The sequence below is a fragment of the Bos indicus genome, chromosome 9 (genome assembly GCF_029378745.1).
Source record: "Bos indicus isolate NIAB-ARS_2022 breed Sahiwal x Tharparkar chromosome 9, NIAB-ARS_B.indTharparkar_mat_pri_1.0, whole genome shotgun sequence".
In the NCBI taxonomy this organism is placed as follows: Eukaryota; Metazoa; Chordata; class Mammalia; order Artiodactyla; family Bovidae; genus Bos; species Bos indicus.
This window is the reverse complement of record NC_091768.1, coordinates 76896093-76911213: the sequence shown is the minus strand read 5'-3', so window position 1 is coordinate 76911213 and position 15121 is coordinate 76896093. Positions and strand designations below refer to the sequence as shown.

General features: G+C 37.8%; 1 protein-coding gene across 6 annotated transcripts in view; it reads left to right on the top strand.

Moving 5' to 3' along the window:
• REPS1 (RALBP1 associated Eps domain containing 1) overlaps positions 1–15121 on the top strand; it is a 90825-nt gene that overhangs the window by 19874 nt on the left and 55830 nt on the right. The window contains exon 1 of one of the 6 annotated variants that reach the window (XM_070795576.1): positions 523–585. The exons of the other annotated variants lie outside the window; for them this stretch is intronic. Within the exon in view, the coding sequence (XP_070651677.1) occupies positions 538–585 (48 nt within the window). The 5' untranslated portion in view covers positions 523–537. Of the gene's footprint in view, positions 1–522; positions 586–15121 lie in introns of those variants that run through there. 6 annotated transcript variants of the gene reach the window in all.

Here is a 15121-nt window from a genome sequence, read left to right as displayed (position 1 = left end):
CCCTAACAAATATTTCTAATCTGTTTCTAATTCTTACAGAAACAAGTATTAATTACATAGTACCTATTATGGGTCAGGCATAGAGCTATTTGACATGTGTTTAATGTTCAACTTAAGAGAATATATATTATATCCACTTTATAAATGAGAAACCTGGGGCTCTGGAGGCTACATGCCCAACATGAGCTGGTATTCAGATCCAGCTCTATCAGATAACAAAGCTTGTATTCAAAACACCAGTCATTTCAACATATAAGAGTATAGCCTTATATGATAGCTTATCTTTTTTCATTTGTATGTTGTGTTTGTAACTAAGTTAGACATTTCTTGAAAACAGGGGTTGCATGTGAGAACCTTAAGTGCCTCCCAGCGCCCACTGTTACTTTGAACATTGTGCATACTTAAGAGGAGAACATTTTGCCAAGGCCTATCTGTAGTGCTACAAATTATAACAGCCTGCCCCCTTTCCGGATAAGAGCATTCTCTACAATGTTGTGAGTTCAAGAACGACTGCGTGTTTGCAGGCATACTTGAATTATGGGAGGCCAGTGGAGCAGCCTTTTGGTTGGTTTTCCAGAGTGTCAGGTATGTACCCAACAATGTGAAGGCACAGTTGTGAGAAAGCTATTCTTCTTGAATTGTTTTTTAAATCTGATTACGGAGAACGTTTCGGTTTAGTACTGGTAAGTTTTTAACATCTTTCTAACACAGTTAACTCTCTTAATAAAGAACAGATAGGCCTTGAGATGACCACAAGCACATATTGTGGACAGTGATATTTGGCTGAAATTAAATGACAGTTTTGTTTTCATTGAATGTGTTACTGGTTTTGTTATTTTCTGTTTATCTCAAGTGATACTTAATTTCCATTTACATAGTGATAACAAGTTCCTTCTAAAATAAATCTGTTGAGTTTTTTTTAAAGTGTCTTGATTTAAAGAAGAAATATTAAGAACGTAATAGCACAAGTGGCTCATGGACATGGCAAGCTTGTGAAGGTGGTGTGCAGGAATCGGAGGTTTGGGAAACACATAAGGGAAAAAACCAGGCTTGCAAGTTTCTCATAGTTGGGCTCCTGTCTTGGCCCTGCTGATTTCTAGTCTATGACCTTGGGTGAGGACTTTGTCTTACTGTTTTGATTTATAAAATTAATGTAACAATGCCTACTTTTAAAATTGTTTAAGGATGATCTTAAATAAGTACTAGTATGAAAGTGAAGTCACTCCGTCGTGTCCGACTCTTTGCGACCCCATGGACTGTAGCCTACCAGGCTCCTCTGTCCATGGGATTTTCCAGGCAAGAATACTGGAGTGGGTTGCCGTTTCCTCCTCCAGGAGATCTTCCCGACCCAGGGATTGAAGCCGCGTCTCCCACATTGTAGGCTGATGCTTTACCATCTGAGCCACCAGGGAAGTCCTTGTATACCACTGAATAAATAGTAGCTTTATCATCAATTTTGATAATTTGTTTATTATTTATTTCCTTGTTTGGTCAACTAGAAATCTTTGATAGAATTTTAAAGATGCAGTGTAATTCTTAGTATTTCTGACCTTTGAGCAAGTATTTCACTGCCCCGGGCCTTTGATTCTCTGGGCATTAGTTTTTTCATCTGCATATTGAGAATAATTTAGCACCCGTATAGGGTTGTTTTGAGGACTAAATGAATTTGTAAAATAAGAATATTATAGCATTACAGTAGTGCTATATAGTTATTTGGAGTGTGCTGTATAGCTGTTAGCTATTACTGTTATTTTTTCCTTAGAAAGAAAGTAGCTTTCTGGCAGATCCTGGGGCGTTTTTCCCTTTTGTTCTTACATCCTGAGTTGCGGGTGGAAGGTGTTCTGTGACGTTTGGTATGTTCATTGAGCATCTACTGGGTGTAAAGCATCTTGGTACTGGGATCACTGTAAACCAGCAAGGGAGAACTTGGTCTTCTGCAGAACTGCTCTGAGCCACTCCTCATACCCCGCAGTTACTACAGCATGCATTGAAAGGAACTCAAAGGAAGACTGCTATGCCCTAAAGGATTGAAGGGGTCTCATGCTGAATCATCATGAACTTCTGTATTGTATAGTATTTTCTAATGGAGTAAAATGTCATGGAACATTTGATATTGACATGTATAAGTATTTTTAAAAGTATGTGTGTAATATGGGTTCATAATAGTTGAATGGTTATATTTAATACTATTTTTACTCTCCAGTTTTTATCTACTTTGTAAGGTACACCTGGTTTCAGGACAAGTGGTATTTGTTTCTTATTATGTGCATTACATTCCTAACTGTTACAAAACAAATGTGGCAAGGCAAATCATGTTCCTATTTTTCTTGAGTAATTAAACCGGTTCTCTTCCTAGAGAGGGGAAAATTAAGACATGATAAAAAACTAGAGTGCAGAAAGGTTTTCACTATCAAATATTTAATACAAAAATGGAATAAAACACTCATTTACAAAACAGAAATACTAATCTTTGAATTTCATACTAGATATTGTTGGAGCTATATTTACAGGACAAAGTTTAGCAAGTGACTTATTAATAATTATTGCTACTTAAATCCCCAGTGAATTTAATTCCTTGTGGTTTTGCTATCATGGGCTTCCCTGGTAGCTCAGATGGTAAAGCGTCTGACTACAATGCAGGACACCCGGGTTTGATCCCTGGGTCGGGAAGATCTTCTGGAGAAGGAAATGGCAACTCACTCCAGTATTCTTGCCTGGAGATTCTCATGGATGGAGGAGCCTCGTGGGCTACAGTCCGTGGGGTCGCAAAGAGTCAGACACGACTGAGCAACTTCACTTTTGCTATCATAATAACTCATTATTTAAATATGTATCATCTTTAAAAGGGGGCACATAACTAATAATCTATGGTACTTTGGCAGAAATATAGATTTTTGAAAATTCGATGTTTTCAGAGGGTAGTTTGTATTGTAGTTACAGACTTGACATGAAATTTTCATTCAGAAAAATAATATTTGCACTGATGCAATCTTAGAAGTAAAATCTAACTTTTTCCTTTTATTTACGAGGAAACAAGATATATATAGCTATATATATATGTAGCTTACCTATGTTCATGTAGCAAGCAATTATGAGAACTTGATTCTGTGACCTAATCACCAAAACTAACAGCTCCTGCTTTATAGTGTAACATAGTAGAACTCTGGTATAGTACAACTTGTTATATGAATTTACCACTGGGAAAATATTCAATATGATCCCTAGCAAATAATGTAGTGGTGAATTGCATGGTTTCAGTCCAAGTTCTGTTACTTCCTGTGTGTCCTTGAGCAGGCTCACCAGCATATCAGTTTTCTCTTTTGAGAGAAGTCCCTACCTTAAAAGGTTGTTGGGATGATTATATTAGTTAATATATTACTATTACTGAGCTTGGAACAGTACTTGACACACTGTATATACACCGTCAGTGTTAACTGTTACCATAATCATCATCATACTGTCATTGTCCTCACCCTGTAATCCCTGCAGTAGCCCATAGCACAGGTTAGAACATTATCCTAAGGATGGGATGTGGGTTTTTCTTTATCACAAGTGATATAGAAATTTCCCAGGCCCATGTTTTACTGACACCTGGCCAGTGGTAGAGAATATGCACAAAAAGTTATATCACAGTGCTTAACCCTGTTCACACTGACTCTGCTCATTGAGTGCAGACGCTTCAGACCTCCACTCAATTCTGTGTGCTTATGAAAAGTCATAGCTTTCCAGTCTTCCCACTAAAGGAGCGATAGTGGTAACTTAGTGCAGTAGGGAATTCTCTGCTCCCCCACTCCTTTGACCATGGAGGGTGACTTTACCTCTCTGCTTTACTTCTCTTATCTATAAAATGGGATAAAAGTCTCTGTCGTTCAGGGATGAAAGTTTCTGATATGAAGACTGCTGCTGCTAAGTCGCTTCCGTCGTGTCCGACTCTTTGCGACCCCATAGACGGCAGCCCAACAGGCTCCCCCGTCCCTGGGATTCTCCAGGCAAGAACATTGGAGTGGGTTGCCATTTCCTTCTCCAATGCATGAAAGGGAAAAGTGAAAGTAAAGTTGCTCAATCGTGTCCGACTCTTAGCGACCCCATGGACTGCAGCCTACCAGGCTCCTCCATCCATGGGATTTTCCAGGCAAGAGTACTGGAGTGGGATGCCATTGCCTTCTCCGATATGAAGACTAAGTGACTTAATTTATAAAGTGCTAAGAAGGATGCCTGGCCCACAGTATTTAAATGTTTAACTTACGTTATTATTTTTAAAATTTTGCTAGAGTAGAGTTGCTGAGGCTCTAGAGTAGTCAGTTAAATCTTTGTGTAGAAAAACAGAGAGGTTCGACTACTAGTGACTGGTTTCTAAAAAATGACTCTTTAATTAAGATTAATATTCAATATGGTGTATTGTAAGGGAATAGGTTTTAAATGGAGAAAGCAATGGCACCCCACTCCAGTATTCTTGCCTGGAAAATCCCATGGATGGAGGAGCCTGGTGGGCTACAGTCCATGAGGTCGCTAAAGAGTTGGACGCAATTGAGCGACTTCACTTTCACCTTTGACTTTCATGCATTGGAGAAGGAAATGGCAACCCGCTCCAGTGTTCTTGTCTGGAGAATCCCAGGGACGGGGGAGCCTGTTGGGCTGCCGTCTCTGGGGTCGCACAGAGTCGGACACGACTGAAGTGACTTAGCTAACTTAGCAGATTTTAAATGTTGCTTTTCCAGTCACCTTTTGCCCCTTACTGGTTAAATGGAATCATTTATCTTTAACGATGTTTTGGAAGGGCAGTTATAAGCCTGGGTTTGCTTGAAACAATCCTGACTTACGCCTCTTGTCCAGGCATACTTAGAAATTGTGTTCCCTTTCACTCCTGCAGATGTCTCAGGTTGGCTGTAAATTATATGCTCATCCTAAGTATAGTTTACTGGCCAGATTTACTTTACAGATTATCTCCATGCCTTAGTAACTACTATTTTAAGCTTAAGGTTTGGATGGTTTGTGGAGTTTTTCAAATCACTTTCATATTTTTATTGTTTTTGTCCTTTCTTACCTTTAGTCTGTATTATAGTTGTTTAAGTTGTTGTTAAGTAGGCAGTAGAAGAAAATTAATTGAATGTGAGGATAGGAACTACCAATAAACTTTATTAGCAGTCATATAATTTTTCATACTACCAATAAACTTTATTAGCAGTCATATAATTTTTCATATCAGAGTCCTTATATTCAAGGCTGTCAGAAGTATTTTATTTGTTTAGACAACTAATGACTGTGATACTGATCACAAGCAGTAAAATACTGGTCTGTGTGCACTACGTTTATCATGGTTGACTGTCAAAGGGAGTTGATATTGCCCAAAGCAAGTAAAATTACAGTTACAGAATTAGAGATTAGATATTGCTAAGAGGAATCTCTTTAATTAACTGTACTATTCAGAAGTTCAAGTTAAGAACTTCATAAACTTTTAAAATCTGTCTCTGTGCTCTTTTATGTTAATTATTTAACTCAGTACATTCTTTATGGTTTCTTTTTTTAGCAGGTAGAATGAAATCTGCCTTCTAATATTAAGAAGATTCCAAGTCCTGTAGCAGTAATCTATATTGTAATAGTATGCTCGTTGATGAATTGCTGTGATAATGTTAGTAAGGGGAAAAGATCATATATTTGAACTTCTTCTGCTGACAAATTATAGGAGACATTGGTAGTTCTTCTTTACATTGAAAAAATATGACTTTTGCAAATACATGTATTGTAGAAAGGGGATTATTACTTATTTAGTACTTATCTGATATTTCAGTCCCTGATATATAGTAAGGGCTCAGGAAAATTTGATGTTGCTGTTTAGCTGACTTGGACAGATTTTATGTTTTTCTTATTTTTGAAATAGTCTGTAAAATAATGTGTGCTATTTGTCACCAATGAATATATGTTTTCTTAAAATTTTCTCTAAGGACATAACTGTTGAGGAAAGACTTGGAGAACTCATCCTTAACTGAGATGAAAAAGTGGTTGAAATGTGAAATGAAAGTTACGAATGAGGGTATGAGTGAAAGGAAGAAAAGAATCAAGAGAATGCCTGTTTATTTACCTAAATGTTAGGATAAAATCATAGCAGGAGAAAGCAAGAAGCTGTGTGGTCTTGAACTATAGGCTTGTAATCTAAAATCATTTGAGATGTATACATAAAGCAAAAAGTGTTAAAGGTTTTAGGTAAGAAAGTAATATAGTAAAAGTGAGATTAGGTATTTGCCCCAGTAAGACAACTAAGTATCTTGAAAGGGTTAGTAAGATTGCATTTCACTTTAGACCTAAGAGAAGGAAATGGCAACCCACTCCAGTACTCTTGCCTGGAGAATCCCATGGACTGAGGAGCTTGGTGGGCTACAGTCCATGGGGTCGCAAAGAGTCGGACACTACTGAGCGACTCTACTACTACTACTACTACTTGGTAGGGAATTGGCGGTTGAGTTGGTCACAGAGTGACAGCTAGAGTCATTTAGAAATGCATAAATGCTTCATGAGTCTAGTGACGGGTGGGTTTCCCATATTGTTGGACTATGCTAAGTATTTAAATTGTTCTTGTAACAAAGGAAAATACTAGAGATTGATGTGTCTACCTTTCTTGTAAACAAGCGAAACATACTCTGTTGACAGAAGTATTTGAAAGATATTGTCAAAGAAAAAAAAAAAAGTGAAAGATATTGTCATGTTGGAATGATTGGGCTTTGACTTGTGCCCCTATCTTCTTTGCCATTGACTTTTTTTTTCTTAACCTTTCTACTTGCCACAGTGTACTGCAGCAAAGATGATATGCAAACATGCATGGATCGTGTGTAATTCAAACTGCATTGAACAAAGCAAGCATGTTTATTATTAGAAAATGTTTAATTTTTAAAGAAAAGGTAAAAATGATCTAGTAAGAAAAATTTAATTCAAATGAAGACTAACAGAATGAATTCGATGTTCGGAGGATGTGAGCACCATGGGAGAGCAGTTCCATTCAGCACTGTCTGCTGCTGCTGCTACTGCTGCTAAGTCGCTTCAGTCGTGTCCGACTCTGTGCGTCCGACTCTGTGCGTCCGACTCTGTGCGACCCCATAGACGACAGCCCACCAGGCTCCCCCGTCCCTGGGATTCTCCAGGCAAGAGCACTGGAGTGGGGTGCCATTGCCTTCGCTCAGCACTGTCTACTCTGGCAAAATACAGTGCCGTATCTTTCAGTGGGTTCCAGTTGTGACTAAGTCATGGTCTCTGCCCTCAAGGAGTTTAATGGAGGGAGGAAGTGTCAATAGTGTTAACCTAATTACACAGATAAGTCATTCAAATGGTATAATAGAAGCTGGAATGCCAGTACAAAGAAAGCACTAGTTTTCTTGTTTATGGTGTAGAAAGGATAGAAAATATTATAGGAAGGAGGTTCTTACTATGGGTTGTGAAGGAAGGGTATAATTTTAACAGGCAGACATAGGTTAGAGAGTGATCTGGTGAGAGAGAGAAGCAAAAGTATGAAGATAGGTGAGCCCAGTGTAGGCTGACCAAAGTAGGAATGGGAGGACAGTTGGGGACTACTTTACAGAGAATCTTATGAGCTAGACTTAAATGAGTTTGTTCTTTACATATAATATTCACTATTTGGAGCTGTACTTTGAGATTTTTAATCCTGTAGTCTGTGTAGAAGTGGAAAGACACTGCAGCAAAATTGATTCAAAAATATTTCATTCATTCATTCATGTATCCATCCAAAAAACATATATTGGTACTGTGCCTCAGGAGTTGGTCTAAGTGCTAGAAATAGAAGAGATCTTCCTTGTTTGTTGGAGACTGACTTGTTTGGAAGATGTTGGCAATAAATAAGTGAACAGTAGGGTATTCGTGGTAAACCCTGAAATTGCACTTTGAGACCTGAGTGACCCAGGAAGTAGCCAAGCAAAGATCTGAGGGGCAGACAAACTGGAGATGCGGCAAGTGCAAAGTCCTTGAAGCGGGAGCAGTCTTGACTTACTGAAGGAAAGGAGGAAGGGTGTTTTAGAATTCTTGTATGTTATACTGTGGGTTGTGTAAGGACTGGACCTGACACACACAGGTCAGGGAAGGATGAGATCATTCATTTCCCTTGGTTACTCTTCACTTGTCTCAGTCGTTTGAGTCTCTTGCTAGATAATGAAATATTATATTAAGCCATTGTATTCATTAATAACCTGAGAATAATTTAGAGGGGCTTCAGAATCTCACTGTAGTATTTCTAGAGCTAAAACACTCAAGGACCATTAGTAGGATTATAATATGTAATAACATCTGTATATATGATTATCTTTCATGAAACTCCTTCTCACCTTTTTCCACCTTGCTTGTTAGAGGATCTGAAGGAACATTACTGCAGTTTTTGCCATTTATTTTATGCCATTTTTCTAGTAGTAACTGTAGTATACTCTCTGAGACATTGTGTGTAGTAGGTAGTCCAGGTGTTCTAGTTGATCTGCATATTTTAAAAAAATTATCTGAATTTAAAAGTGAGAACAGTATCATGGAATATTCTAGTCTTCTAGCTTTAGAAAAATCTGAAGATTGCATCATTTGACAGATGTTCTTCTGTAGCAACAGTTAGCTAGAGCTGAATAGCAGCTGCTCCTGTCACACCTGCTCATCTTAGCTCGCTGCTGCTGCTGCTGCTGCTAAGTTGCTTCAGTCGTGTCCAACTCTGTGCGACCCCATAGATGGCAGCCCACTAGGCTCCTCTGTCCCTGGATTCTCCAGGCAAGAATACTGGAGTGGGTTGCCATTTCCTTCTCCAGTGCATGAAAGTGAAAAGTGAAAGTGAAGTCGCTCAGTTGTGCCCGACTCTTAGCGGCCCCGTGGACTGGAGCCTTCCAGGCTCCTCCTTCCATGGGATTTTCTAGGCAAGAGTACTGGAGTGGGGTGCCATTGCCTTCTCTGTCTTAGCTCACTACATCCCCGAATTTGGCCAGCTTCACTAATTTACGGTATACTTGCTTGCACCTGTAGACATGTTTTCAGTGGCTGCTCTAGGGCAGGGAGTGTATAGCATTGACATCAGAGCAATCACTACCATATAGAGAGTGTGCTCTCTAATAGCATTTCTCAAAGTTTGGTCTTAGAGCCCTGGTCTGTGAGGTTAAAATATGTTTTCATAATAATAGTGTTATTCCTCCCTGCTGCCCCCCCTTTTTTTTCTTTTGCTGTGCTGATGTTTTCATTCATAATGCAGAAGAAGTTGTCAATATAACTGACTCATTGGAAAAGACCCTGATGTTGGGAAAGATTGAGGGCAAGAGGAGAAGGGGGCAACAGAGGATGAGATGATTGGATCGCATCACTGACTCAGTGGCATGAGTTTGAGCAAGCTCCGGGAGATAGTGAAGTACAGGGAAGCCTGGTATGCTGCAGTTCATGGGGTCGCAGTTGGGCATGACTTAGCAACTGTAATAGTATTGTATTCTTTACTGACATACAGGCAAAACATCAGTTTCACTTTAAAATGTTCTGTATGTAGAAAAAATTAATTTAAAAAATCTTCATCCTTTAGTATATATCTTTTTAGTATCTTATGTGATGCAGTGGAAAGTATGCATAAACCACATTTGCTGGATACTGAAAAGTGATGACTGTCTTGAGAAGTACTTATTTTACTGTTTGAATTGTGGCCTATCCTGACTTTTTTTTTCTTTTTTGTTTTTATGGAGCATCGTTTTTCTTGAAGAAACAGCTTACTTGGGTTTTGGGCAAAGATTTTCTTGAAAATGAAGAAAGTATGAGTGTCACTTAAGGGAAACAGGTGTTACTATTTGTTACTAATGATATAAAATTCAAACTTTCTGCAGAAATTAGGATATTGGAATTTACCTGCAATCATGTGTTTGACTGCTTCGCAGTGTTTAATGACCTTTCTTATGAGACCAATGGTGATATTAACAAATGTAATTTTTTAATATTTTGTAAACGTGTCAACATTTGGAAGATCTGCATGACTCGATGAACCAATAGGTTACATATGGGGCAATATGGGATGCAATAGACCAGATACATCAGTGGACTTTTAACGTAAGAGTATGCAGAAAACTTTATGAGTGTGGCTTTGGATTCTGTATTGCAGCTAACCTTTAAGCAACTACCACTTGTAGAGTTTTGGTGTAGTATCAAAAAATACCAGGTTTATCCGAAAAGACTATGTAAATTGTCCTCTGTTTTCCAACACATATCTATGTGAAGTTGGAATGTTACTGCTTTCAACAAAGCAACATATTGCAGTAAATCAGATATAGAAACAGACATTAATGTTGTTGTAAGCTTGACATTAAGGAAATTTGTATATATATTTATAAAACATTGTACTCTTCTCATTTTTTTTAATTTGGGGAAAAAGTTATTTTCATAAAATTTTAAGTTACATGATGGAAGATTATTATTCTTGTATTATTCTTGTGTTTACATAAATTATTCTTGTGTTTACAGAAATTCATAAGTATGAGTTTTATTATTCTTGTGTTTACAGAAATTCATAGGTATGTATTTTTTAATTTTCCGATTTAAGTTCTAACATGGTAAATATCAATAAATACAACCCACAAAAACAAAAGCTTTGAGTAAGTCCTCCATAACTTTTTAAAGCATGTATAAGGGATCCTTATACCAGAAGAGTTTGAAAATCACTGCTCTGGGCGGAGTCTTATAGCATTGATTCCCAAAGTGTGTTATTAATAGAGTATCTGATTATGGACCACTAGTTTGAAAACATTTTAATAGATCCTAAACCAAAAGGAGGTTTGTTCCTAGGCTGTAGGATTTTTTTAGTGCCTCTTATGGGCTTAAAATGCATTGTGAAGTCTCCAAGGAGACTGTAATACATCAGTTTATTCAGCTGCAGAGCCTTTAACTTGACTGGTGTTCTTTGGAATACATTTGGAACTGCTGCCCCATAAACATGCCATTGTTAAGAGTTCTGTTTAACTATGCCTCAGAGGCACCTGGGAACGGAAACCCTTTGGGCTCAGACTAATCTGGATTTGAATCCTGACTGCCACTTACTTGCCTCAGTTTCCTTTCCTGTGAACTGGGGATAATGGTGGCCAACATTAGAGGATTGTTCTGAGTATTAAGTGGGACAGCAAGTAAACAGTCTTCCTGATAACAAGTACTCAGTATAATTATTCCCTATTTTCCACTAATTTGTAGTAAACCTGAGTCTCCATTACAAGCATTCCCATGTCAGTAAAGCTAATGAGTCACAGAGAGGTGTGGAGACAAGTCTAGCAAGTTAATGGAACAATAAAAGTTAGACTGACTTGGTAGCAGGTGTGTGTATAGGTAGACCAAACTGTCTGGGCTTTTAAGCCAACAAAAACAGCTTGTCCGCTGACCCAGCCCAATTTAAACTAAAGAGTGTTTATAAAAATGAAAGCAATAGAATCACCTTCTTAATTTTAACTTGATGACTTTAAAGGGAGGATCTTCTTTCTATTGTATTTTATTATATTAAACATTCATAAGATTTCATTTTGGAGAGAATTTTAACAGTATTCTCAGTGATTATGTATTGATTCTCAGTATTATGTATAGTTTCAATATATTTCTTATTCCATTTTTTTTTGCATTTTTCTATTTATAATTCAGCTCATGTATTCAAGCTGAACTTCTCAAATAACTTCCATATATCTCTGTTGTTAGCATTCCCTGTACCCAATGTTATGAGCATAGGATTAAAAAGCCTTCCTAATGCATTTAAACTACTCTTTCACTGTCACTGTGTACTAGGCATTCTGGACTTTTAGGACTTACTGGGGGCACTTGCTCTGAGGTAGCCAGCATTATTCCAGGAAAAGGACAGTGGACAGCAAGTCTTGGTAGAAGATTAAAAGCATGACTTTGAATTATAGCTCCTGCCCACTTTTGAGTCAGCTGGCCTTAGCCAGTCTGATTCTTTTTCTTCTTCAGTAAAATGGGAATAATACTAATTCTACTCCATTATTTTCCGAATTAGATGGGAACACCTTGAGTAGTTAGCACTGTGCTTAGCATTGTTTGTGCTCAATAATGTTAGCCCCACCACCACCTCCATACTTTGTATATCGGAAGTAAAAAATGATGTTTGTGTCCTTTTTGCTCATTGGAGAGCTCTTCGAGTTACTGTTAAAGAACTGTTTATTCTTGTTTTCTACAGTATTAAAAGGTTGGTTCCATTTCTAAACAATGGCATTCAAAGTAGAAAGGCAGCAACTGGAACGACTACTGATGGAGCAGAAACGATAGCTTGGCAAAAAGGCAAAAGTCATAAATCACTAAAAAGAACAGAACAAAACAAACACTGTAGTGTGTTGTCCTATTAGGTGAAGGAAAAAAACTCTGCTTTTCTCAAGGGTCCTGAATACATGCATATGTTATCTTCTATGAGTGTTATAATTTTGTGCTTTACATTTAGAGCTGTGATCCATTTTGAGTTAATTTTTGTAGAGGGTCTAGGTGTACTTTTTTTTGGCATATATCCTGCTTTCTGTTCTCTTAGCTTCCTGGTTCAGCGGTTCCATTTTTGGCATTAATTTGGGGGAAACTTATTATTGTTTCAAATATTTCTTCTGTTTTATTCTCTTTATTCACCTTATTACACATATGTCGTATCTTTTGTTGTCCTGCAGTTTTCAAATATTCTGTTTTTTCCTGTTTGCTTTTCAGTTTTAGAGGTCCTGTTGAGATATCCTTAAGCTCGAATTGATGATTATTTCCTCAGCCATGTCCACTCTGCTAATAATCCCATCAGAGACAATCTTTATTTCTTCCATAGTGTTTTAAATATCCAGCTTTTTTTTTCCCTTTAGGATTTCCATCTCTCTGCTTATATTGTCTGTCTGTTCTTGCATGGTGTCTACTTTATCCATTAGAACTGTACACATATTAATCATAGTTTTAAGTTCCTGGCCTATGATTCCAACATCTCTGACGTATCTGAGTCTGATTCTAATGCTTGCTTTGTTCCTTCAAAGTGTGATTTTTTTTTTTTTTTTGCTTTTTAGTATGTCTTGTAATTTTTTTTCTGGATAGCATGACATGAAGTGTTGGGTTAATGGGCTACCATAAATACTTCTTTAGTAATGTGGTGGTGAGGTGTGGGAGGAAGCAAAGCATTCTGTAGTCTTATGATTCTGTCTCAGTCTTTCAGTGAACCTGTGAACTTCATAATTGCTTCTCAGTCCCACCCATATTCCCTCCTCTCTTCTTCGGTGGGACAGGATGGATAGAATGGCATTTCCCTTCTCCCAGGCCACGTAGGCTCTGATAAATACTGGGCAGGTTGGGCTCTGGTTAAATAGTTTCTCCTGAGGACGGGCCTTGTTAAGAGCAGAATGCTTTGGTGGATTTCAGGATGGTTCCTTCCCCCTCCGCCTCCTAAAAGCACTAGGTTTTTCTCCCACATTCACTCTGAGAACCTGGTGGAGGTTTCTCCTGGAGGTAAAGCCCCTGTATGACTAGGTCCCCCTGTAGTTTTCTCTCTCAGATTTGTGTGCACTGAGCTTACAGAAGTTCATCAAGGACAGTTCAGTCTTCCCTTCCTTGGCACTGGTTTTAGAGAAGTTGATGTTGATGGGTTTCTCTTCTAGTAAGTTGTGATTCTCTGTATTTGCTCCTTCTTGGTCTCCAGTTTGGGTAGCAGCAGTTTTCTCTATGATCTCTGTTCTCCTACATATCCAAAAAGAGTTCTTGACTTTTTTGGTTTGTTCACATAGACCAACACCCAGAAGCTGGTGTCTTTTCTCTTCACCTTCTCTTATCCTTCCCTCTCTTAACTTGTTGCTCTACTTTTACACACTTGATATTGAGAACATTAATTCTTAATTTTAATGTTTTGAGTTTAGATTGACTTAAGAATCTAAAAATTCAATGTAAAAAGGTCTTTACTATATGATATAAATATTTTTACTTCTGTTCCAGGCATTGTACTGTGATTACATTCCTTTACTTTCTCAACTGCCTTTCTGTTTTTTTCTTGCACTGTTGCTTTCATATCCATTCTTTATTTTTTCTGAAATGTTCCTCTTAGAGCATTCTGTCAATTTACTCTGTCTGAACTGGTTACAGCTTAGGCCAGTTGCATAGCCATTCTCCGTTGCAATGTTATTTCTCTGTTTTCTTGGTGTGTATCTACTTTTTTTGTGTATGCCCTCTCTCCAGATTTTGCTAAATAACGCCATTTTCCCAAGAAAGAGTTTGTAGGAGATAAACTTATTAAAATTTCTTCATCTATGAAAGTATCTGTTTTTGTTATCATCTTGATACTGGATACAGAATTCTAGGTTGAAAATGCTTTTTCTTAGAACTTTGAGAATATTGCTCTATTGCTTTCTAGTTTTCAGTATTACCAGTGAGAAGTCTGATGCTAGTCCAGTTAATATTTTTTTCTGAAGCAGTCTTCCTTATCTCTCTGCCCTATGCCTGTTTTGGCTGCTCTTACGATTTCTGAAGTTACACAGTAATCATGTGTATAGGAATTCTTGAACTCATTATGTTGAGCACTCAGTAGACTCTTGCAATCTGAAAACCTCTGTCCTTTAGCTTTGGGGTAAATCTCTTGTTCTTTCATTATCACTTTTCTCCTTCCTCTGCATTGTTTGTAGATATCATTTTAATAAAAATTTGGCCCATCTAGATTAATCTTCTTTGTTTCTTTTCTCTCATATTTTCTAATTCGCCTCTCCCTTTCCTGCTTCTGGAGAAAAAAATATTTTTTTTAATCTTCTCAAATTTTTACTAAACTTTGTATACAATTGACCATTGAACAACATGGGTTTGACCTCTGCAAGTCTAGTAATGTGCAGATTTTTTTCCAACAAGTGTACAGTTGGTTCTTGGTATGTGTGGGTTCTGCATCATCAGGGGTGCAGAGGGCCAGCTATAGGACTGGACGCATCCTTGCATTTTGGTCTCCCTGACAGGTCCTAGAACCAGTCCCCTGTGGACACCAAGGCACCAGCTATATTTCAGTACCTCTTAATCTCTGATTTTTCCTTTTTCATAGTATCATTGCTGGCCTGTTCTTGTTTTGGGGGTGAGGCAGTATTATCTTAAATCTCCCAGAAGATACACTCTGGAATATTTTTAAGTGACCTTTCTTCCTTGAATTATG